The 26,655-nt window shown below is 35.5% G+C and overlaps 1 protein-coding gene across 1 annotated transcript in view; it reads right to left on the bottom strand.

The window, feature by feature from the left end:
• Nucleotides 1-3,888: 3,888 nt before the first annotated feature.
• Nucleotides 3,889-26,655, bottom strand: part of LOC148958431 (uncharacterized) — a 50,943-nt gene continuing 28,176 nt past the window's right edge. The window contains exon 3 of the mRNA XM_089112705.1: nt 3,889-4,722. Within this exon, the coding sequence (XP_088968831.1) occupies nt 4,715-4,722 (8 nt within the window). The 3' untranslated portion in view covers nt 3,889-4,714. The remainder of the gene's footprint in view (nt 4,723-26,655) is intronic.

The raw sequence follows: 26,655 nt of genomic DNA, 5'->3' as shown, positions 1-26,655 counted from the left end.
AATTATTGGTAAATTGAAAATTTGACCTATACTTTGATAAAAATACAACGAAGGCGTCAAACTTTTTAGTCGTATGATACTGTATGACCTACAGCAACACATTATTTATTCTCCTGCAATGCTGCGTTTCTTTCATAGTAACTGCTCCGAAATATAAATTTGCTAGAGTTTAATTAATTATGAATGGTTACTTGGGCTTAATCTACGTCATAGAATGTCGCAGGATTACAATAAAGCCAAAAAACCAAATGCTAGCTCCTAGGATTGAACTGAGAACGGTAGTACTAACTATCACGGATCGTCAAAGAGTTGGTTCAAACGCTCGTTGCTGCGCCAAGAAACCCCATTCATGGTCGTATCATAAGTTACTCTTCACTACAGCTTATACAGTCTACATAACAGATTATACGTTCAACTTTCCACAGCTTACTTTTTGGAGCTGTCAGTACATGGAAATCAATCCAAAAAACACCCTTTCAAATATCAACGTTAAATGTCATTATTTCCATTCCCTTTCTCAAATATCGTATTACTAGCGTAGTAGATTCACAAAAACTATCTGCATTATATGGGGTAAAAACGATTAGAAGATGCTTTCAAAAGCAAATGAAATAAAATACAAAGAAACGACAAGTTCATGGTGTTGTTATGATTTTTGACAGAGATTCTGCCATAATAAGGTTCGACAATGTATGATCCCAAGATGATGAAGATCTGCAGTTGCAAATCACTAAAGAAAGATCAAAGTGTAAAGTTAAGGAATTGAATTATCTACAGTTGTGTCGTGTGTCTTTTTCTGCTATTTACACCAATAATTGTCGTTTCAGAAAGGTTTACAGCTCGTCCACTCCAAATACATCTACATGTTTATTTTGCCTCGGATCTCGAACCAACTAGGTTACTTCTGTTTCGTTTTAGAGTATATCTAGCAGCGTTTCTTATATCTGATCGTTTGAAGTAATAAAGAATTGGATTTACCGCTTTGTAAATAAGAGCAACCACGACTAGCCAGACATGGCCGTATTTCTCCACAAATGTGTTGAGGCATTCTCGATTTGCAAGAAAGAAGCTGAGGTAAATGTTGGACGGCAGAAAGCTCATGTAGATGAAAACAAGAATAAAGGCAATTGTCCATATTCTGTTGCTTCCTCGCTGATGTTGATTGAAAAGGACGGCTACATTATGATTATTAGCAGATCTAGGAAGTCCCTCCATATTGGAAAGTTTGCTGCTAATGTCCCAGTGACTTATTCTGTTATGTATCGCACCAACTACTATTATAATTCTCTTTTGTTTTGATATTGTACGATATATTAGAAAGTACTATTACTAAGTACTAAAGTACGAAGTACTATTAGAAAGCTAATGTCCTCCATAATGACAGAAATATAGAGAAAGGTGTTCATATCAAGGAAATGGGAAAAACTTGACCCTGAAATTCGTGAATTCCGCTCAGTGAATGTTTTCAAGAAACAACTTCTAGGACTTATTCGTCCACCCTCTAAATCGGTCTACGGAATTCATGATCCAAAACTTTTATCTGTTTTAACGCAGCTACGCGTTGGACTAAGTAAGTTAAATTACCACATATTTAAACATAATTTTAGGGATACTTTTAATCCCTTGTGCCTGATAAATGATGGTATTGAGGATACGGAGCACTTTTTGCTGCTCTGTAGTGCCTATGACATTCACAGACGTAATCTTCTCGACAGCGTTAATACAATATTGCGTCCTCATGGCCTATCTAACCCTCCAAACTATTGCAAATATACCTTTTTGGCCATGAAAAGTTACCTTTTGATTCAAATACAAACATTCTTGATGCAACATTAAAAAAAATTCAGGCCTCAGAACGGTTCCAGTAAGTTATCAACTTTCTCGTGAAAACCTCTCTCGTGTAAAATATTTTCTCTTTTGTGTAGATTTTATTCCTTTTACGATTGGAGTGGTGTCGCTCATCATGTCTGGGCGCAAATTTGTTTGATTAGCAAGGAACATAGGTAGACTTGATATCTTCTTTTAAAAATAACTTTTTGTGAGTATTTGTCATATCTGCAACGCTATTGGAACGATGGGCGACACCACTCCAATCACTTTTGTAGCTTATTATTGTAATATTTGTGTCTCTATGTTAAGTGTAAGTCTTAGGGCTGTTATGCATTTCCATGCTCCCTAGGCTTTTGTATTGTAATTGTTGTTGTTGCAAATTGTTATGAGAATATAAAAAAAAATATCAAGGAAAAATATCATTGATAGCATGAGCAAAACCATATCTAATAAGACCACCGCGAATATATTGTTGTAACTTGGGCGGGACATAGGTGTGTAACACAGAGAGAAACATGTTTTCTAACAAGAAGATATACATATATGATTATATGTGATTATTTATGCTCAAGAGAGAGAACCTCTCTCCATGCCTCGTGCTCCTAACTGTAATCAATACTGACGACGGGAGGGCGTAATGAGAAGAGATCCCGGAAATTGCCAAATACGGTAAGACCTTCTCACCATGTGTCCCGGAGCCCTGGACCCAAATTGAGGTATTCTGTCTCCTTCGCAATATTTATTAAGCTTGCAGGTCACACTTTGCTCATACCAAAAGGGACAGGAGATGGATACGTACCGCTTCAAGGCAATGGCAATGCAGATAAGACATGCGATGGAACATCCATCGAATAATGATAATTTATACAAGAACGTCTTGTAGATCAGATATGGCTCAAAAAATTCAGCTTTCAGGAGAACAGTAAAGAACAAAGGGTGAATTAGCAAACCAACCAAGAAATCAGATAGACATAACACGACAAGAAGCATGTTTGCCTCTGTGTGAAGCTGTCGACGACTGACAAATACAACTAACATAATGCCGTTGCCAACTAACGTGAAAATAGCAATGGGTATATCTATGCTTAACGCAATCATCTTTCCAACATTTCTTGTTTGATACTTCTTTAGCATCAACAACATGCAGTCATCAGTAGACAAAATATTGTGGCTTCCCATTGTATACTAAAATGATAAGCTATGTGTTTGTTTTCATGCAAGTATTAATCTAATTTATACCAATATGGATGATATCGATTCTCCAATCTTCATCAACATCATGACATAGTACACCAATTTGACCTTTTAATCATCTTTCACCATAGAAACATTTATGTATACATTGAAATTAATGTTTTTATAAATTGAGGCTTTGAACATAAGTCCGGAATCACTGGGAATTCAGACTGCAATTTTTGTAACTAGTTAAGATACCGCGACGCAAGGCGATTCTACAGCCAATCCTCTTTCACGTACAATTCACGCATATATTTCTTTTTATTCCATGCCTCAATTGAATATAAGAGTCGTTTACCTTGAGATCTAAGGTGCCTAGGACGTTAAACACACCTATAAAGCTGACAGCGACAACCGTTGTCCATAAATTACCATTGCTAAATTACCATAAATTATTTTTTATTTGATTGTCCAAAACATGGGTAATTCATGACGGCGCATCAAAAGACCGATTTATAGTAAAGTGAGCAAAAGACCTTTGTAAAACATGGACTTTACATCACTTTCAGTATTGTATAGGTATAAGAGATTCTAGTTCAAATTAGCGTTTTTACAAACATTATATCATTATGGATAAGAAGATCAATTCTTCTTCTAGTACTTTGGTAGACTTTGATTGTACAGCTACCAATTCACTCTTTAGACAATTAATGTGTATTAAATATTCCATGAGATTTTTAAGCTATGCAACCAGTTTTTGGCGCATTCGGGGTTATATTTTAAATTTCGTGACTTATGTTGCAGTAAAAATGAAATTCTGCACAAGATTTAAAAATTTTTCTTATACATTTAAAAAATGTCCTTAGTGATAATTCGTTTCATAAAAGCTATTTTGAATGTGTGGACGGGATCTTCCAAGCATCAAATCAGCCCTGTAGTTCGTGTAGTGTTTAAAAAACGAGATGCAGAAAGAAGAATATTTTTTACCCAGTTGCTGAAAGCATATATATTAGCTACAAAGAATTGTACTATACTCGAATTCTAAATTCAGATTGTCAGATTTTGAGGGCTATAATTAGAATTTGATACATTTTTATCGGTAGAGAGAAAATGAAGCGAAGATGAAGAAAAGTACCCCTTGTTTTGATACCTGATACAAGACGTTATAAATATTGATCAAGTTAAGCTTTTCTACAACTCAGAACTTCCCCTCAATTATTCTACGCAAAGCATGCCATCCGAACATTGTAAAATGCCATGCAACAAATTCACCGGTGAAAAGCTATTAATGGAGAAGAATTTGTTCCAACTTGAAAATATATCAACTTTCTATTGCGAGAATGTAAATAAAAAAATAGGAGAAATTTTGGGTTTCAGATGCTCTACTTCTGCACACGGAAAATCATATTAAACCAGATAATGCTGTTTGGCCTACAAAAATTTGATAGTTATAACACTAACTAGAGAGAGAAATTTATCAAAGCATTTTCACTTACCTTTTTACATTTTACAGTTGTCTTCGTCGTCTTTATACTTCATTAAACCTCCTTACTTACCTTTATCTTGGAAACGAATGCATCACTGTTCCACCGCTTTTATTTTTAAATGCATTTACATAAATTTTAAATAATTTTTGGAAATAAAGAATTAATTCTGCAAAAGGCAGACTCACTGTTTCTGCAATTTTTCTTTTCCTTATTGCTGGCTTTTAATCATCTAAAAAAACAGAAAAATGAACTGTTAAGAAAAAATCTGGACATAAATTTTCTCTTGTGCTGGATGATTTTTTAAAAAGCAGTTAATTAAAGAAATTGCAATATATATTTGAATATAAAGCAAATCGTATATTCAAATAGCACCCTAAATCAAACTTATGGTGTAGATCAACTTTGAACTAAAAACTCTCTAATTTTTCAACTAGAGTTTTTTTAACGTCAACCGTTATTTATATTGTTCACTTTTGTTAGAATTGTTTGATTGTAATAATTATGCAAAAGAATGACTCGTGTAGTTATAATAAAGAAAACTAAAACTAAAAGCGTTTTAGTAGTGCTGATAAGGAGAGCTTTTATCTTCTTGAAAAAAAAATTCGTGCTTGCTACGTTGTCGTTTATCTGTTAGTAAAAATCTTTGTTGTCATGTTTGTATTCTTGTGTAGGTTTGTTTGCTTGCTTGTATGCATTAGGTCTGTGTGTATTTCACACAACACAATTAAAAGCAAGTACGACATTTTTCTTCCATTCATGTAAGCTATTTTAATGTTCCTAATATAATTTTTTTCAAGCAACAAGCATCATCAAATTATGGCAAAACAAACTAACTGAAGAGTAGAAAAAGATAAGGAACATAGAAAACATTCAAACAAATTTTTTTCACATTCTAAAAGATATGGATCATTCTTGTTTGTGTAAAATAGTACATAACTGCAAAAAGAAATATTTATAAATAAAATAAGCTTAAACTTTTGCTTTTCTCTTAGTATAGTATAGTTATAATGTTTGAAATCTATATTAATTTTTTCATGAATTAACAATACTTAGATGTAATAAAAATTGTATCAACTACATAAAGAAAAATATAAGAGTAAAATTGTAAAATTATAAAGAAAAAAAAGAAGCAGTTTGATTGTGAATATTTGATGTGAGAAATTGAAATAGAAATAAAATGAAGGACAGTCAAATCTTATCATTCAATAAATTTGTCATTTAAAACAAGCAACTTTGAGGTCAGCAAAGATTCTTGGCGCTAATACTTTTTAGCCAAAATTAGACAATCATTCTATAACTGAAATATCTACTAGCATTCCGTAAAAACGGGTTAAAACTTTCAATATATATTTTATAGAAGAATGGTAGAGTGCAGGGACGTACCTACCGGGGGGTGTATGGTCGGTAAATTTTACGAATGGTCGGTTAATGTTATGGATTATCGGTAGATGCGTATCTTGACTTTATATAGTATTTTGGTGTGTATACAATTAGCAAGAGTTGAATTTTGGTCGGTAAATTCACCCGTTTAGATGTTACAATGCCAAAATTGACTCATATTAGCAGTAGCAGCATTGAATGCCAAAACAAAATTTGCAAAACAGCAAAGATACTTTTTGTTATGGGACAGTACCGTCAGAGATCTAGCGTGACAGATCTATTGCAACAACTGAAATAGGACTCACTTGAATCACGTTCCTCAGATTACTATTCCAACTGAAATATGTTCATAAAATGTTTACAAATCAGGTTGCTTTGGACCCTAACGTTTTCTTTCCCCTGCAACTTTTTCAATGACAAGGAACTCTAACTCATTGAAGATCATGCCTTAATTCGGAAGGGTTGATACTGTTAGGTTTTCATTTTTTTATTCAATCGTTTCTGTATGGAAAAGCCTGCCAGAAAGTATTGTGATGCAGGCAAATTCGGATACCTTTTCCAACCTATGTCGAAATCACTTCAGTAAATTTTTATGTTGTAGTTGACTGGGCAGACATTTGTATGACCCAAAAGGGTTGTTAAATGTAAATGTAATGATGATGATGTAATTTTCTACACTTTTTGCTTGCTAGAAGTTTCAATATAGAAAAATTATATTTGCTTTTGTTGAAAAGTTTTCAAAGAGCACGATAAATGATATAACATAAAATGCAAAACAGTATGATATTGGAATGGTGATTGCAAAAACAAAGGTCACAAATATAAAATACCGAATGTATCAATTTTGATAGAATTGGATGAGCCATTTAAAAGCACTAAGAAGATAAAAAGCCATTATAGTTCTTTAAACATTAGATTAAGATGTGAACGTAAACCAACGAGGGAAATGTTTTGCTGCACTGTCAACGAGTTGCTTTGCACAAGCAAGAATATAAAATTAAACTACTCTAAAGTAAGAATAGTATTAAGTATCAATTAAACAAAGATGCGATAAAAAATAAATAAATTTAGGAAACTTCAGAAAAAAATTGCTCAAATTATTTCGCTGTTATCAAGGCTTCTGAATAAGAATGACTGAATTTGCGAGTCAGTGTCTAATTTAATGAGTTCACTAGAAACAGGGATTCCCATTGTAAAAGCTTTGTCTTCAAAACGCAGTATTTATGAAAAGAATGATAGAAAATTGGATTATTTCAAAGAAAATAAGAATAATTATTTGTAGCAAAAAACTCAGAAATTAAGAAAGAGTTAAACACCCATTAATAAAGTAAATAAATGCTAATTAAATGGGAAAAAAGAAAATATGAAGAAATATGATGATATAAAGGCAAATAATGAAAATCTATTCAGAACAATTATAATTGGGTCAGTAGTAGCAAACAAAGCGGCGCCTGCAGACAAGGAAACTCTCTCACATTTTTATACACTTTTTAGAACAAAAAGGTACCCAAAATACGAACAAAAAGTTTGCAGACTAATTCTTAATTTTCCTACAATTTTCAATCTTGGGGCTCTTGCCACGCCCTACCTCCGCCATTTCCAACCCTGCATTCGTATCATTTGCAAAAATATTTCTTTAAGAAAATATTGAAATATTTCAGCAAAACCAAATGAATAGACTGTGTAGAAAAAAATTTTTGGATCAGTAAGTTCTATAGAATAGTAAATACATAATTATAGCATGGTGCAGTCCAGTTTTAACTGTTTTAAAAGAGGGAATTGAGAATATTAAATGGGTATCAATCTCGTCCATCGTGAAAATTTTACATGGAATTGTTCCATTGGTAATTTACCGGAATGTGATGTCATCATTTTTTTTTTAAGAATTACTTATTTTTGACAACATTGTCTAGAAGAACAGTATAAAATATCTCTAAATATACAGAATCAGCTAAACATGTTCAAAACTGTCGTAAAGAGGACAATTAGCATTCATTTCCGGCACAGCCTCCTCTTTAGTAAAATTGGGCGCTATTCTAGCTGCCCGGACCACCGAACCCTTTATACCGCACACTTGAAGGGGGGCGTGGGGATGTCTGCAAAGTGTTTGGCAAGGATTGTAGCTTTGTAAAATGAAGTTAAGCTTTGTGTAGCTTCATTTCCGTATATAAATATATATATAGAGTCATAATTTACACCTGCTTAAGAATTTGTCATTAAAAATGCAAACACTGCCCCTATGCTCAGTAAATGTATGTGATTATAAACCAATTAAAATATAATTGTCGTCAACAATACTTAATAGCTTTTAAAATTTCTGAACGGTTTCCACATTCTAATGAAAGCTGCTTCTCAAATAGCTTAAAATAATTAAAAAGTGAATAAATTGTCGAATATAATTATTTACAAAGTAAATATTTTAGTTTTTATTGTGGTGATTATTAAGATTCTCAGTCGTTATGTTCTTTACATCATATCACTTATTCCAATGCATCGTCAGCTGTACACGTGATGAGTTCTACATTGTGCAGAATTTTTGGAGGACATCTGTGAAGGATTTTTTAATGAATCGAATCCAAAAATACCGTACCAGTAAGAAAGAATTTTGCGTGACGAAAAATCCTTGGAAATTTATATCACTTGTAAATAAGAGTATATCACTTGATTATTTATATCACTTAAAGACAGAGTTACTTGACCGCAACTAAACTTTTCCAATTAGGCGCTTTTCCAAGCATGTCCACCATGTTTAGCATATGCACAATGCTCAATGCCTTAAAAGTTCTTCCTTCAGTTTTCTTCGCAAAACGTTTTGAATGTAAAAAACTGGAGAAAAATCATGAAGTAGGTGTAAGTAGGAATTTTCTACAAAAATTGTGAGAAGAAATCGATGGATATTTTTCTTTCAGTTAGTTTTCCAGAAGTTACACTCATAGCAACCTAGTCTGTTAGTATAGCAAATTTGCTGCAGTACTAAAAGCTTTGAAAGATGTTGCTGGTTGGAGTCTACGTTTTCCTGGAAAGTGCAAGTATTTGAAGAGGAATTCCTTATACAAATAATAATGATTCGCTGGTTTCGTATGCTGGATTTTGTAAGTTGTGCCTAGACCCATCCATTAGACACCAACAAAAATTGTGATGCCAACAAGATGCATAAAGTATTTTTAATCAAACTATTGCAGTTACGTATAGGGCTTCGCGCCAATTTCTCTGTGCTATTATGAATGCATTATTATGATTGCTTATCATTTTCATCTCTATTTATCACAATTAACGAGATCATTGAACCGATCATTGCGGATAAACTATAGTTCCTTCTTTGCCTACTCAGTACTACCAAGATGTTTCCAAGAAGTTAGTTGAATCGATGACATCATCAGAGCTGTTTACGTGTATTTTGTGAACATAGAGGCTATGAGGATCGTGCATGGTATGCTTCTGTCTGGACAAGGCCTGACCCCTGAACCTACAAGCGCCTTGAGCAGTCTTTCCCATGGCTATATAGCCAGTTTAATCACGCCACTTGTCTTATTCAATTAGTTCTGATGCAAATATGAGAAAATACCAACCCATTTACACTGGTTTTTACAACTTTTATAACTAATTGCTACTAATATAAAGGAAATTAATGTCATCAGCACGTCTGTATTAATATGAGATCACATTTTTAAGATTAATTGCCGTCCTTTGCATCTATATTTTCCTTTCATTTCTGATTTCTTTTCATAATTTGACGTTTGTCAGGAAACAGAGATCTAAATGCTTGTTTGGTATCACGCGAGCATACCCTTCTCAAAGAGAAGTAAAATTGTGGGTGTTCATGGCATTGAGGTGAGAAAATCATTACCTCTCTTGAAAAGATGTATCATTATCTTCATACAATTTTTTCTTGCTAAAGGCTTCTAAACGCTTATTTCGCACGAAAAGATATGTTTACACATAAAACAGAGCAGAGAAATGAACTTACCAGATTTAAATATATTTTACGTTTAGTTAACAAAGAAAGTTTTGCAAGGTCCTCAACTTGAAAAAAAAATTTTTTGTACCTTGGCTATGGCAAAATTGATGTAACTATATGAAGATTTATCAATTGAAAATTAAGAAAAACATTTTTATGTATGATTTTATGTATAAGTAATAATTATATAGGCGTTTGTCAAAAATTTTTAGGGGTGGTCACAGAAATTTCTTAGAACGCTACCTTGAATCTTCATCTTTTCAATTTTCACAACTTTTTTTCTTCTACCTTTTCAGCTCTGGCAATCAAATTGTCAGATGATTCAAGATAGTTATTTGGGCCTGTTCATAGATATAAAGGTGGGCAAAAGAACAGCTCGAAAAGGTTATATGGCCAGTCTAGCCGGGCTGACTCACTATATATAAATAGGGCCCTTAAACTGAAGCTGCGTTTACACGAGTTCTGGTTTGCTGCTCCCCGACTCAGAAGCTCAACCCGTCTACGGTCAATCCTCTTCAAACGCTTACACGATAACAGCAGCCAACCCGGGTCAACCCGTTTTGCCGGGTAACTCCTTTGAGACGGGTTGCCTTCCTCTAAGGTTTCCTTATGTGACGTCGGGACAGCCAAACCCGGGGTCGTGGGGTCGTGGAGTCGTGGAGTCGTGGGGTCATGGGGTCGTGGGGTCGTGGAGTCGTGGGGTCGTGGGGTCGTGGAGTCGTGGGGTCGTGGGGTCGCGGCGCCAGATGGAGGGCTGGGAGGCTTCAGCTCCCTACTTTTCTACGAAAAAGTGTTTTAAGAGAATAAAAAGAACTAAGAAAATAGAGATAGAAGAAAATAATAGTGCGATGAAACTTTTTACAGTATTGTTAATTTCCAAGGAATAAACCTGGGTCTATGGTGCCTTATAAAGTAAGAATTCAATTTTTAGACTTGAATTAATCAAACTTAATAAAAGTATGCCTTAAAAATTGCAAAATGTTTGCAAAAAAATAGCTGCAAGGAATATTCTGAATTGTCTTTTAAGCTAGTCTAGAATGCATGGTCGCAGAAATTATCTGCTCGCTTCGCTCGCAAGGAAGCCTCGTCTTCATGTATACCTAGGGTTTCCGACAACCCCTCGCCGGCCTTCCAATGTACCGCTAGCATGACGAGTGCCCCCATAAATTCATAGGCAGAAAAACATCATGAAGCATTTTAGTACGTTTGTCAAAAGTTGGAATTTTAGTCAAATAATAGCATCAATTCGAGCGCCCTCACATTGGATTTTTTGGGGCCACCCCTGAGCTAACAAGTTAGGCTAACGTTGGTGAGGTCAACCTCTAAAGGAACCAGCTGTCCCGGGCTCATATAAACGTAAAACATTTTTGCTGCAGTGTGCTAACCTGACCTGGAATGGAATCTAGCCCGGACTGATGCAAATGGGGCCTAACAATATCCTTGAAAGAAACTGTTTGCGGAACAGTGACGAGCTGGTAGGGTGTCACTAGCCCTGAAAAAGTAGAGTTTTTTAGAAAATGGCGTTAGGAAGATTTTAAATAGATCAACGAAATATCTACAGCCCTCTGCTTCAAGAGGTAGTGACTCATATCAAAAGTGTGTTTAAAGAAAGTCTCTAAATAAGAAAATGATTTGCCATTCATGTACCAATCAAGTGTATTCGATCCGATCCTCATGAGACTCTACGTCACAGTATAATCTTAACATTTATAAAAAAATTCATATTACTTCGCCCCAGTTTTCTGAATCTCAAAATAAAAGGTGATATGAAATTTTTCTGATCTTCAAGAAATCCATAACACTAAAGTAACGTCAAACAGATAAAGACTCGGGGATTTTGATGCATTCGATTTAGCTTGGTGTACCGCGCATCGGTATCTCTTTACTAAATTATCCTGTTTCAAGAAAAGTTACCCGATGATGCACGTGAAATATTTGGAACAGTGTGAAGGTTGTGTCACTTACGCAATCAGATGAAGAAAGAAAACAAACTGCCCACCATCATTTTTCTACAAAAAAGGATTTTTGAATGGAATGTAATGATGAAATCTCATAGATGACGTGGGTTACGTATTGCTTAAAAACAAAGAAAATCGGCAAAACTTTCCCAACTTTTTTTTTACGGAATCGTCAAGAGAGCTTGTTTACTTTGATAAAAGCAATTTCACCATCTGTGAAATTTTTATTAATTCACTGTTCAGCTTTTGTTTTAGCGCGCAATCCGTCTAGACTATCACCTCTCCCAGTGGCGGATCAAGACTGATTCCCAAGCATAAGTCAGATTTTATTTTTCTTCGATTCAGACCTTTCTATCCGCTAAGAACATTGACAGAAAAACCAGTCTGAGGTTCCTAGAGAACTGGAATGTTCCTAGCCTGCGTGCAGACTCAAAAGTCGAGTCTGCACGCAGGCTAGAATGTTCCCAGAAAATCAAGGGGCCTAGGGCCAATTGCCCCCTTGCTCCCCTCTCAGTGGACTTGAACGCAACAATGGCACAACTTTTTTCTTATTCTGTGACAGTGGCGCATCCTTCTATACTCCTTTTTTGCATGAGTAAAAATTCATGTCAACGCAAAAGAATAAGAATTATCTACATGAGACACAAAATTATCCGATCGAGGAAATGAAAAGCAACAAGAATGGTGCCACTGGGGGGCTGGGGGGCTGGGGGCTTCAGACCCCTCCCCACTTTTTCAAAGATGAAAATTTTTGACTGTTTCTTTTAGTATATTCGAAACATGGCCTGCTGAAAATGCTCGATACATAGAAGATGTACATTTCTGTTCAGGGAAATCAAATCAATACAACAGCTTCTTGTTATTCACATTGATGTGCACTCTGAACCAAAGGTTGTCCTTTCTTTCTTTCCCCAGTGTCTTTCACTAGAGTTTTGGCATAACTCCGCCCTTAATCCTAAAAGTCTCTAATCAATATGTTTCTACAAAACGTCGAATCGTCTGTTCTGAGAGGTATAGTATTTTGTAATATTCAAGTCTGGAGGATTCATTTTTAGCCATCCCAGAAGGCTTGATTCAAAAATTTTCTTCCAAGTCGGACCCAGCCATGGTTGGTCCTCCTATGAGAATAAATACGATTCTCACCTCAACCCCCAGGTTCAATTTCGTAATATTATTCCTGTTTTGGAACATATGAAGAGGAGAAGGGATTAAATGTGACGTCAGCTTCATTATCCCAACACTTTTGTGAGCATTCAAGATTATCGTTGGCTTATTTTCTACATGCAATATAAATTCCATTTACATAAATCCCATTTGGCGTGAAAGTGTGCTTCTTGGCGGACGTGGCGGCTAACAAGTGGCTATTTTAGGCACAATTGCTTTAATATTTTATCCTTTGGCATGGACAAGATGTTTAACGTACATTCAAGACAACTATGGCATAGACTTTTAGTGTAAAGCTTACATGGAATGCAACGTGTTCCCACATCCATTAGTGAATACAGCCCCGACCCCTCCTTCGTTACATCTTTTAGTTTCTTAAGGATCAAGGAACATCCTGACCATTTATTTTCTTCTTTTTCAATTAGACTAATGTTTCGTCAAAATTTAGAGAAAGGAAGTTCCTCGCTTTGAGCAATAAAAGATGAAAATTGGGACATTTTTATGCTTCGGGACTTATCAATCAATGTCACGTCGCTAGATGTATTTGGCTTAGTGTGTTATATCTGATAGTGTCAGTCTTTTTTACGTCATGTTACGGATTAATCCCGTATTGAATAATCAAGTCAATATGTAGATCCCTTCTATATCAAGTAACTGAACCTCTATAGATAATGGCATTCACCTTTGCACAACAAATTATGAATGTGCAAGCCCTATTTGCATATTCATTATTCCCCACTTGCAATATCAGCCAACTTGTCTTAAATTTCCTTTTACTTTTGATATACCTCTGCAACTACCATCCACAAAGATGTATTAATTAAAATTGTGAATCCAAGACTTGCAAATTTTGTATGATCTTTATATCTTTCAGGGGTGACTGACACAGCTTTCTGACAAAAACGAACTAAAAGCGTCGTTAACAACAAACGGTGTTGGCTCTAGATTAAAACCAAAAATGATCTTAAAGATTGTGGCAAATCTAATTATCAGCATTTCCTAGAATTTCTTTTCATTGGAAGGTGGATCGCCGTGGAAGCTATTAAACACCTCTTCGTTAACATTAGGCTTTTTTGATAAGAAGGTTTGAGACCTTTAGGCAACCTGAATACAAACAGAGTTTACTGCAGAACAGGATTGCTAAATATTGGTCTTGTAAGATTACATTTTCACATAATCCTAGCCAACTCAGTAGGCATTGAAAATGTTTTAAAATAGCTTCTTATCGCCTCAGGAGGCAGTATTTTCAAGTATTTATCTTGAAAAACGAAAAATTTTGAAGAAGGAAATGATTTTTAAAAGGTGGTTAACGTTTAAAAATGCAAAGCAAAGCTCAATTTCAATCAAATCTTTAAGGTTGCAAAAAGGAAATTTAGCAAATCCAGGAAGGCCATTTGAACAAAGAGCAGCTTTAATGCTACACCAGAGGCCCGCCTTGTTCTCATTGTTTTTCCAAGAAAGATTTTACATTGAAAGGGTTATGTTCAGAGGAAGAATACACACTTTTCTTGACTCTGGAATATGGTCACGATTCCTCTTTCCTTTGATCTCTCTAATTTCGAAAAACTTTCTACATACTTAAACGTGATAGTAACTTATCACAATTATTTATGGCAACATTAAAATGAGACCAATAAAAGATGGGAACATTATAACATGATTCAACTCATTAACAAGGCTAAACCAAACAAAAACTTTTCGAGCGGTGGGGGCAGTGGTGGCTATGTGAGTTGTGTTTCCAAAGAACGATATTTCTTGAAAGGCACTCCGTGGCGGATGCTGAAATTATTATTTTCTTTCAATGAACGATAAACGGATTCTTACCACAATGGAATACCATAAGGACGACTTGACTGATATCTAACGTGCACCGAATGTTTCATTCAGTCAAACATAAATCAGGTCATTACCACAATGGTGCGAGTTTCGTTACTAAAATTTGTTACAAAAAGAATTGAAGATGCAAACAAAGTTTAAAAAATCCCAACAATTCAACCTTATTAAGCCGCCTTTTGATCCTGATCATGGGAGAAAATGTTGCGCCAGATTAAATTCTTTTCTTAGATAATTCGACAAAGCAAAATTTATGATTTACTTGACGAAATTAGAGACAAAAAGAGAAAATAAACATGGCTGGATTAGCTAATATCAACAGGTCCTGGGAGGTTTGTAAAGGTTTTCTTCAATGAACAAATTTTCAAAAAAGTAAACGTGACTGAAAAAACTTCCTTGCTACCGTGTTAGCGTAGGAAAGATAACAATCGTTGGTTTGTTTTGCTAATTAGTAAATCCCCGATTTAGAGTGTCCTCTTAATGTATTCAGGGACTGAGGAGCAAATCGAGAGTTCCTGGGGCTGTTCGTTGAAACACATTCAAGATTATGCTCCTAAAAATAAAGGTAAAATCTCCTTGCTAACAGTGCATGCATCACCCATTTCGACATATATCGATCCATTCAAAGACCCTCTTCACTAAATAATTGGGATCTTATGGGGAAAGGAATGTGGCAACAACTGTGCTCAGAAGTCGGCACATTGCGTGGGTCCAGAGCTGAAAGAAGCGTAGAAACTAGTGCTGGGGATTTTACTTTGCTTTATATCAGTAATATTTGAACTTCGCTCGATATTCTGTTTCGATTAAACAATCAAATTTCAAGAAAGTTGGTGACAATTGTTTTTAAGATCATATAACAGTTGTTTCTATAAAGTTTTGATACCACCGTGGCTCAACTTTTGGTCTGATTCCGGTACCCAAATAACGCTATCGACAAAACCTAGCTAACAGGCAAGGATTTATTGAAGGAATAAAGCGCAACCCTCCTATTTCACTCTCCATCATTGAGGACTGGACTAAAGCAGGCCCGGGAACGGGGGGGGGGGGTGGAGCATATTCTGAATGACCAGCTGACACTTTATTCTTCATTTCCCAGGCCACGTGATACGGTCCTCTCGCTCTTCTAGGTCTCTTGGCAGTGCCATTTTCAATTTTCAGCCTGAAGTGGGATAGCAAAAACCCCTTTATCCCTAAAAACAGCAAAACGAAAGTTTTGCAAAAAAGGAATTAGTTAACAACGCATCGCAGGAATGATGTTATAAAACTGATCTTATTGAATAAAACTTTTTGCAAGTAGAAATGGATATGAATATTACTATCAGCTCAAGTGCAAGTATTTGAACATCTTGTTTTGTAAGCAATTTGCATAAATTTCTGAAAAAATCCTTTGTCATCGAATCTGATAGCAATATATTGACTAAACTCCTTTCAGTTACATTGAATGAATGCAAAACAATGAATGAAAACAAGGAGGCGCTAGAAGTTCACGCACAGGGACTGACTTTGAGAGAGAGGACATTTGGCACATATTATATTTTCGCTCTAAACTTAAGATGGAGTACACAAGTTAGCAAAACGGTTATTGCGACATTTAACCTGAGAATTTCTATCCGGAAAAAGAAGAGAAATGTTGAGATATTACAAAAAGGAAAGGAAGTTAATCTTTTTATAAAAACTTTTTCAAAATGACGCAGAGGCTAATAATTATAGAGGTTTTGTAGATGCCAATAGAAAATTGAGGAAGCTAAACGTAGCTGGTTGAATGCGACGATCTCGCGACTTGCGAGTGGGTCTCTTTGAATGCGACGGTCTCGACTGACGAGCTAGCGTCCCTTAACTTGCAACCGCTTTTCAACTTTCTAGCGTCTACCATTTGCCAGCGTTCCACTACTTGCCAGTCTCACTCGATTTACGACTATCCCTCGACTTGTGAGCGTCCCTAAACCTGAGACGTACCTCAACTTGAAAGCGCCTCTCAACATGCAAGTGCGAGTACTCCTAGAGTTGCGAGCGCCCTAGAACTTGCGAGCGTAAATCGATGTGCAAGCGTCCCACGACTTGCTAGCGTCTCTCGACGTGCGCGAGCGGTCCTCGGTGACAAAGCATTCCGCGACCTTCTTACAGTTGACGGATGGAATCAGCGGACGAAATCTTTTCAAAAAACAGTTAAATATGGTTAATCTTTTATGTAGGAAGCTGTTTAGCATATAAGAACATTGTGTTCTAAACGGTAATTGTAATCTCAGTAATATTAGAGTTAAAACTGGGTTTATCTCGTGTGCTCAGTGCACTATAACCTTTTCTTGCTTTTCGAATGGATCGTAGAATTTCCTGTTTTATCCAAGATGTTTGGGACTAAGCTCGACTTCTGCATATCTTTTCATACAAAAAGCCGGTTTGCTAGGCAGCGTCAACTAAATTACAGAACGAACAAGATTTCTGCCCATTTAATGACGGTAAACATTTCGCTGATGTGCTGATGTACTAGAATTAATCAATTAACGTCTCCACTGTCATTCACAACAGATTTTATAAGGAAAACTACTTATGCCACCTCCAATTAAGTGAAAATCGTGATTTCGACATAATTTCGTAAATAGACGATTTTCATTGTCAACTGACAGAAATTTATCCTATCATCATTCACTGGGAAATTGCTTTTCCAATCCTTTCCACTTGAGCAGGATATTTACGAAACGAAAATTGTAAGTTTGTAAATTCCACATCTAAGCCAATTACAACATGAATAATTTCATCGCAAGATTGACAGCTTTTGTTCAACTTTTCATTTACATGATACTGTACTTGTCATGATTTCACGAGAGCAAAATAGCTTTGTTGGGTGAAGGAGAGACCGGTAGCGGCAATTATTGCTTATGATCTGTTAGGCGCTTACTTTAAGTATAGTAAACTGCTTGCAAGTATTTATATTTAAGTACTGATGTCCATGGAAAGATGGTGGCACGGAAAAAAGGCCATTTGTGCCGGGAGAATTTTTGTAGAGAACGGGTGGGAAAAATTCCCAAAAAGATATTGTGATGCCGTCATCACTTTGCCACACCTCGGGGCTCACAGATTAGGGTGCATCATTGATCACTCAAAATGATTTCGTACTCAAAACCTTTATTCCTTCTTGAATTTGATTAAATTATAAATATGTCTTCATGTCTCTTTAACTTTTAAATATGTCTCCCTTTTTTGACAACCATTATAATTAAGATCTCTCTGCTGGGACAAAGTATTAGTTAACTAATGTTAGTTATATATTCTCACATTAGAAATAATTTGTCGTTGAACTGGATTTTGCTTGGTAGTGTTAAATTTTACTATTTTAATTTCTTTCATATTATTCAATGGAAATTTCTGAACCTTGTGGGTTGGAATACGCTCAAGACTGATAGGGGGTTCCGTCAGGGTTGAAGGACTGATAGGGGGTTCCGTCAGGGTTGAAGGACTGATAGGGGGTTCCGTCAGGGTTGAAGAAGGCCAAACCTAAACTTTAAAATATTGCCCTTAATTGGCTTTTCACAATATCCCCTATATGGTATAAAAAGAACTAAAATTATGCCATCTTGTAGCATTCATTATTAACAATTATCTGTGAAAGATTGATAACACGCCAATTGCAATACAAAAAACATGTCTTTATGTAAAAGAAATTCACATTTCCCTTTAAACGCATGGAATTTTGTTGTAAAGCAATTCAGTTGCAAATACCTAATCTGCATAAAATTTTGCATAGCACATAAAAGTCATTAAATCACAAAATTCATTTTTAGTTTATTCACTAAATCACTTAATCAAATACTTTTCTGTGTTATGCATAAAAAGTTTCCCAATATCAGCTCAGCAGTCAAATAGAGGTATTCCGTGAGAAATTGCAGCTACTTACAATACCCACGAATTGAAGGGTTATTCCTTTATTAACTCATTTGTTATAAGAAACAAAGGTCGATGTTGAGTACTACAGTTTCTTAATGTTCTGGAAAGTTTTAAATACTCATTGCTTCTTAGGCGTTTCTTAATCATGATGTCATGAATGATGTTATGAAATGTTCGTCCCCTTTTTTATCACGTCAAAAAATTCTCCTCCATTCTGATGCTGTATTTAGATGTGGGAAGTATATTTTCCGCCCTTGTGTCTTTAGTTCTAGGCCAAAAAGGCAATCATGTTCTTGGATTTTACCAAATTTCGTTGTTCTCAGTTTTATCACGATTTAATAGTTTCTTAATATTTTTGCTTCGAATACTGAAGTTTCTTAATTTTTTCTGACTGTTTCTTATAGCCAGTTTCTTATAAAAAATAAGTGTATTAGATTTTTTGGTAGCCGTTTGTTAAAACCCTCAAACCGAATAGACCCACTATCAGGACTTAGTGAGACTACTCCCACAGATGGAATGTGACCAAATAATAGTATCCCTCTTTTAATATATCATTCTTTCCAAAGTGCCCTAAAAACCGTAATTACTCTGGTGGTTTTTATCCTTATGCAATAACATCCAGTCTAATGATAGACTATATCTTTTTCAAGTACCATCAAATCTATTCCTGTTTACTAAAGTACTGTCTTTGTTGTTTTGATGTACAACTAGATCTTTATTCCATAATGTCAAATGGTAAGACTATTACAAAACCATGCCCACCTAGACATTGCATTTCCCTTTTTTATTCTTTTTTATCAGCTTCTATTCATTAAATTTACCATAACCCTCTCGGTAAATGCATTTATTATTTTATCATACTACTTTTAATTAAACTTGCTGCGATTCCTTCCTTTATTAATTGATCCATTTTTTGGTTCACTCATCCTTTTATTCATTTTCAATTCTCCTTCGAATGAGCAAAGGACGATTCATTTTCACATGTAAATAAGAAAATAGCAAACAATTATTTCTAATGTGCTAACTATTAAACTTTTCCGTACATTGATGTTTTCATCTTTCTTATGATTCTGATGGTTCTTTGCAATGAATGAGACAGCATGTGCAGTAATCAACCATTCACTACACTGACTTTTGTTACATGCTAATTTATAACCCTTTGACAGATCACTGTCTAATACACATAATTCACTTAACTCCAAGCATATATTTTCATGCAAAACTTTCTTCTTCATTGACAAACGACCCTGCTTTTATACAAAGCTCGGATATCAGTGATTGTGTTTTCTGATATTCTGACAGTTTTCAATGCTCATTTTATCTTGCACTTTCACATGTTTCTGGCCCTAAGTCTAATGGATACTGTCGTCATGGTAAATAATAGTTCATTGGATGGAGACAGTAAAAACATGGCTGCACATGAGTGGAAAAAGGAGGAACCTGGTCGCAAATAGTTATTAACAGCTAATTGACAAATACCAAGGAACAAGGGGTGGGCCAAGTAGGTTAAAACACGTCTTATTTTTCCAAGACAAACGATACATTCGTGTCAAGAAATTTGTAACTGGTTTTGCAAGAGCAACATCAAAGCGACCATTTTTTCTTCCTTTTGATAAGTTTGAATTAACCGCGTTTCCTAAAAGTAAATATAAAGGTCTCCTAACTTTCCAATTTCTCCCTTTTGCAACTACTTCTTCTACCCTCCTTCCTGTTTAGCTAAAGCTTCTTCTACCCTTCTTCCCTTCTGAGTTCATTGTGGGGATTCACAATCCTCCCCTTTCGAATATAACTTACCTGTCTGCTTATCACCCAAGCATTTCATTTTGAAGGGTTTTATAACCTGGTTTCTTATGCTAGGTTTTTAGAAGACAAATTTAATTGCATTGCAATTCATTAAGTCTTTTACTAGATTAATTCCAAGTTTAGACATATTTTCATGTTATTCTTTTTGTTTACTACCGAATAGATGTTTTGTGTGTTTAGAAAATTCGAAGAATGAATATCCAATTTGAGAGAGGCGTAACTTCGATTAGGTTTAATGTCGCGTTGAAGGTCGTTCTAGTGTAAAGAGATTTGTCAAAATCCGAAAGAGCAAGTAAATTTTATGATCCATGCAACAGTATTTTGACAAATCCAAATATAATTAATTTACTGATACTTGATATAGTTTTTTGCTTGTTACTAACATAAAGAGCAGTACAATTAGCACAAACTTCTTGATCTGACAACCAAAACTAAGGAGATAAAATGAAGAGGGGGCAAAGGTGCCCCTGCTAAATGTTAAGAATTGACAACCCTGACTGAAGAACCATGCGTACAGCCAACGAATATCTATCTATTCTGGGTTGAAAAATCTTTTTCATAGAATAGCAAAAAGCCATGATACCAATGTATAATTCTATTGAACAAATATAAAACTGCTCTAAATATAAAAGAAGCCAGAAAGGAGACAAAGATTAAGTCTATAAAAGTGAGAGTATTTCATTAAAGATAATGATAGATGTATATCGTGAGAATAGAATAAGAACAACCCTGCAGACATTCATTTCCGAAGTAAATCTTTCACATATCGATTCCATGGTTTAGCAAACCGTAAGAAATAAGATTATTTTTTTTACATCAGAAGCAACATCTTTCGTTGACAGGGTAAGGGCTAATTGTACCAGCGAGGCCTTAAGAACAGTTGATTACTTTTGTTAAAACCAAACGATATCTAGTTCAATGATTCCACCACATTCTGTGGCGTGTGTTGGCAAGGGGGACAAGGGGGCAATTGCCCCTCTGCCGCTGAAATATCAGGGACACCAACATGAATTTTCACGTGATCTCACCTTCCCCCCCTCTCGCGATCTCATTCCCAGCATACCACTGATGACATTGAATGAAATCTTGCAATTTTTTATTTTCAATATTAGCTTGTTGACAATGGTGGACACCTGGGGGCGAAGGGGAAGGTGTTCTCCCCCTCCCCTTAACATTTTTGAAGACAATGGATTTTTGTTCTAAAGCGATAGAAAAATGTGACGCCATCTTATCAAAACAATGGGCTTGCCACCCCTCCCCCCAATATTTGACAAAGTGCCCGCCACTGCTTGTTGCCCTCTTACTGATAACAACCCTTGCCTAATGTTTTAGTAAATAAAGGTACCGCAAAGGTAACCCCTCTCCCCTTTTTAAAGGAAATCGTTTAACGTATGATTTCAGAGCTTGGATGTCATCTTATATACTTCTGAAAGATAGTCATAATAGTAAGCTTTTCAGCAAACATTATTTGGGGAAAAGAGGCCACGCTTTCGGTACTCTAACGTAATTCTGTAAATGTTAAAAACAAGGTCTAGCTACAGCATGTTTTTATGAATGATTTATTAATGATATAACTCTCGGGAATTATGAATAGAACTTTTTGTTATCAAAGACTCACGAGATATCTGCTACTAAAAATCATTTTATCATTTTTATCACCCCTGTTATAAAACAGACTCACTACTGTTTACTTCTACAACTTCTAAACAGTAAAATGCTAGAGTTGTTGCTCAGCTGCATTAGCAAAATGCAAAAGACCAATTCTTTTTAAGGTTAATTGGGATCCAACAAAAGCTGCACCCCAAGCTTCGTAAGGAAGTTTACCCTGGGTACCAGACTCACTATATATAAGATAAAATAGAGAGTCTCTATTATTTTATATAGTGAGTCTGGTACCCAGGGTAAAGGAAGTTATGTAAAGGAAGAAGCCGAGGACATGAGTCCTTCTGAGCTTTGGGGTTCAGCTCATTGAAAATGCCAAAAGATGGCCCATTTTTACTTACTGCTATTTTATATGTATTTTGAGAGAGCATCCTTGCTCATTCAGTGACCCTGGCCATGTGCCAATGAATGCGGCAACTTTTCAACTTACAAAATGAATTAAGCACGATTTTAAAGGATGCCATTAAAAAGTCTGAGATTGTTGTAAGAAAACTTTGGGAACAACAAACCCATTGAAATGGAAAGTTTGATGTTTTTACTGAAGTCTGAACCAATATGTGAAATTTTTGTCACAGTTACACAACTATAGCAAAAATGTACTTAATCTTGCCACAGGTAAGTCTGATTGCTTAGTAACCACCACAAATATCTGGATGATCTTAGTAAGTGAAATTGGATTCGAGTTATTGCAGCCTATACAGGGGAGAGCAAGGTTTAATAGACCTCAGCTATAATTTATCAACACAAACTGGCTTTTACTGCTCATGTTTGACACAAGTAATGTTACAATTGAAATATGTTACATTTCGAAAAATGCTATTACACAAAGTTTATTTGCGTAATTACAAGCAAGATATTTACGTACATGGCAACACAATGTCTAAGATTTGTCTGTATGAAATTACAAGGTTTCCTTGAAAATTTTTCTGCCTGCAATATACAACAATTACAAGCAGTTGTCAGCTGTCAGAATTCTAGGTTACTGGAACGATACGATCATTCAGCATGTAATATTTGTGGTACATGGATGAAAGATGACAAATGCTAATTATTATATAAAATTATAAAAAGCATATTTTAACCGAAACATAATCCGTTCGAGTCCTGCCTTTTATTTGAATTTTGCTAAAGAAATTTTCTTGAAAATTCAACGATTTTTAAAATTTTTTTTGTCAATTTTGCCAAAAAATGCCGCGTCAGCCCTCCCCACAATCCCCACAATGCCGCACCCGTTATCTAGATTCCCAGATTACAAGTCCAATGCCCCTATATACAGCTTGGTTAAGATTGGAAAGCAACAAAGATATAAGCTTAGTTTTTTAACAAAGAAAGTTTGGTTAAAATGAAACATAGACTTAAAAGGAAACATAGAATAATTCAACTGTCTTCTTGCTAGTTATAAAAATTCCGAGAAACACTTTCCATTTTCCTCCATCTTTATCTTCATTTAAATTCTTTCTGATATCCATCCTCACCATTTTGGTCTTTCCCCACACCTCCCACCTCTTTTCTGCAAGAACTTTGGCGCATAGGCTACACCTATCATTTTGGAGAACGAATTGAGCAGAGTAAACAAAATACTACGACGAAAAGCCCCCCCCCCCCCCCCATGCATTGCCAGAATCGCTAACTGAATCGTCTAAATTCTAGTTGGATTCCGCAGTAGGGCTAAATTACGGAAAGAGGTCTTGTCTCCCCTCCTTGACAGAACCTTCTCATTCTCCTAGTCGGTGCTAACGAAAGCCGAAGAAAATGCAATTGATTTGAAAAGAGGTGAATACCTTATTTAAAAGCATTAGGTTTCAATGAAAGTGTGTATTGGTTCAGTTTATCATCTCAGTTGACACTTTTTCGTCGTATATGAATGACTTTGAAGAGAACTTTTCAAATACTATTGCGGTAATTTCAAAGGAGGGTTATAGATGAGAGAGGCTTAGTCGATGCTAAATATGATTAGCAATGTATTTTCGTATGTCACATGGCTGTAAGGAGCAGTGCTCTTTGACTGTGTAGTCAATGATTACCACTAGATAGGGTGTGTCTGTGTAAGGGATCTTTAATACAAATGAGACTGACGGGTGTATTCATATATCAGCTATCTAATGAATTTTACTGTTACTGGCCTGTCAGAAAATGCGCGGTGTCATTTAGGAAGAGCTGTACACGAATTTGGAGTATAGAACAGCACGATCTAAGATGCTACTCCTATTAATATTGAAGGATCTATCGGAGTGAGTGAGAGTTCGATAAAAAATTTCAGATTGAGCAGATTGAAGATTGAAGTTTGAAAATTCTCTCTAAAGAACAGAATCTAATAAGCTTTTGTGATGTAAAGAAAACAGGAAAAAGCAGAATTTATCTCCGCTGCAAGTCACCCACGTAATGCTGCGTAATAAATTTGTGATATCTTCACAATAAATGAAGGCGGAGCAATGTTTATGGCAGCATTGTTCGCATCCCATAAACATGCTATTGAGGTTTAGTTGCAATTGTATAGTAATTAAAAATCTTTTTTCGCTACAGTATAATCCTGACGAGTCGAACCTGCAAGGAAACGATGAATGCGGTTCGAGTTAACAAATTTTCGACTTACTGGGGGTTTGCATGTGTTGGGGAAGCTTCAAGGCGACCGCAAATATAACTGAGCTAATGAAAGCTCAAGTTGTCAAGGTTTTGGGACTGCCGAACTTTTTCAGCAATTAAAATCAGCCTTTCGTAGGTTATCAGACCGGGATACCAGGCTCTCCTACAGATACGAAGCTTCTGTTTCCAATGGGTTTTTCTACCTTTTAGATTTCATTTCACTTGTTCTGAACATTGGCGGCGCCAGCTGCTGCAGAGTGGGAGGGTAATGGGTGTTACCCGTGAGACCACGCCCTATTGGCCTCGTTTCAGTGATTTGTATAAGGTCAAATTTCCTTAGGAAATATGATCTACCCCTACTAAGTGCTTTTTAATCCGTTTTTAGACGAAATATGTAGACCATGCTTCGACAAAAGTGGGGAGATAACATACCACCCCATGGCGCCGCTACTGGTTCTGAAGAATGATGATAAAAGATTATAGAAATTGGTATACTTACGGACAATTTCTTCATTTTTAGAAATTGTTTTTAAGTTGCCTGTCTTTTGTCATGAAACTCGTTGCTTGTTTAAAAGTTTAAATAAAATATGTATTTTAGATAATTTGGAAAAATGCATTCGCCAAGAGATGATTGAATGAAATTGCAAAAAAGATATGTTTTGATTCAAGCCTTTAAAGAAGCAAATGAACCTATTTTAGGGCACTAGTTAGCATTGACAAAACTTTTTAAGAGCTTCTACAGCATCTCTGCTGATTCTAGCTGGTTCTTCTCTGTCGAAAGAGAAACTGCTCCGATTTCGCAATCCTTACTATAATAAATGTCGCACAACATACATACGCCAGCTTGTTGAAATACATCTGTTTTATCTTATTCTCTAAGGAAGTATAGTGTGACGTCAAAATGCCAAACCAAACAAGAGAGCTTAAGAGAAACCTCACTCTTCAGCTGTTTATGTATACGAGAGCTTTAAAGGGACATTTTCTAGCCCATGGTCACGTTTCTAATAAAGCTACCATCATCAATCATCTGTTACTAAGTTACTGTTTGCATGCTCGTGTTAGTATCTGAAGGGGAATATTGAAATCTAATCGATTCTTGAGAAGTTTAATTTTTGACTGTATTTATAGCTGACATGTCATTTCCCCCATCAATTGAGAGTTGGCACTCTGCAGCTGTTATAGAGACATATTACTGTATTAGTTTGCTTCAGGTGAATTTTTATACAACAGTTACAACATTTAAATTAAAGTATTGTAGAGCCCCTCTGAGAGTTTCAGAACCGTGACGTCACAAAAAAATTTTTTTCAGAATTTTTGAATTTCGATCCCGTAACGCAAAAAAGCATCATGAAAGACTTCTAAGTATGCAAAATCATAAGATTTTGTTACAAATTGGCTGAGATATGACCAGAAGAGCACATAATCCTTCCCCATCAAACCTATTTAGTCTTGGTTCGTAACTTTATGAACAGATCAAAAATAACAGTAGTCCGTTAGCATACTTGAAATCTTTCATTTAACAATCTCGTCCAATTCTGAACATATCTAACTGTTTTTGCATTTTGAGAGGTATTTTATGCCGTTCTTTCAGATTATGTGGTCAAATTTAAGAAGCTCTAAAGAATATATTTGATGACGTCACACTCCGGTACTCTCCGTTGTTAAAGAAATAAACCAAGACGAGGCTGCATAATTCTTATTTCGATCATACAAACAATAACCCTTTGAGTATGCTTAGATCAGTTAAAAACATTGAAGGAAAATTCCAAGAAGGCAATTAAATTTTAGACATGTTAAAATTCAAAAAAATTTGAATATAAGAAATGAGTAAGATTCCTGTTTGGTGATGCTTGTCAATATGTTTACTGGAATTTACATGCAAGATGTTTTCATGAATGTTTTTTTGGAATTTTTAGTGAATAATTGCAGAATGCATTCC

This window comes from Rhopilema esculentum, chromosome 15 (assembly GCF_057945365.1).
Source record: "Rhopilema esculentum isolate cy_ngs chromosome 15, ASM5794536v1, whole genome shotgun sequence".
Taxonomy (NCBI): domain Eukaryota; kingdom Metazoa; phylum Cnidaria; class Scyphozoa; order Rhizostomeae; family Rhizostomatidae; genus Rhopilema; species Rhopilema esculentum.
This window is presented reverse-complemented; position numbering and strand designations above follow the sequence as displayed.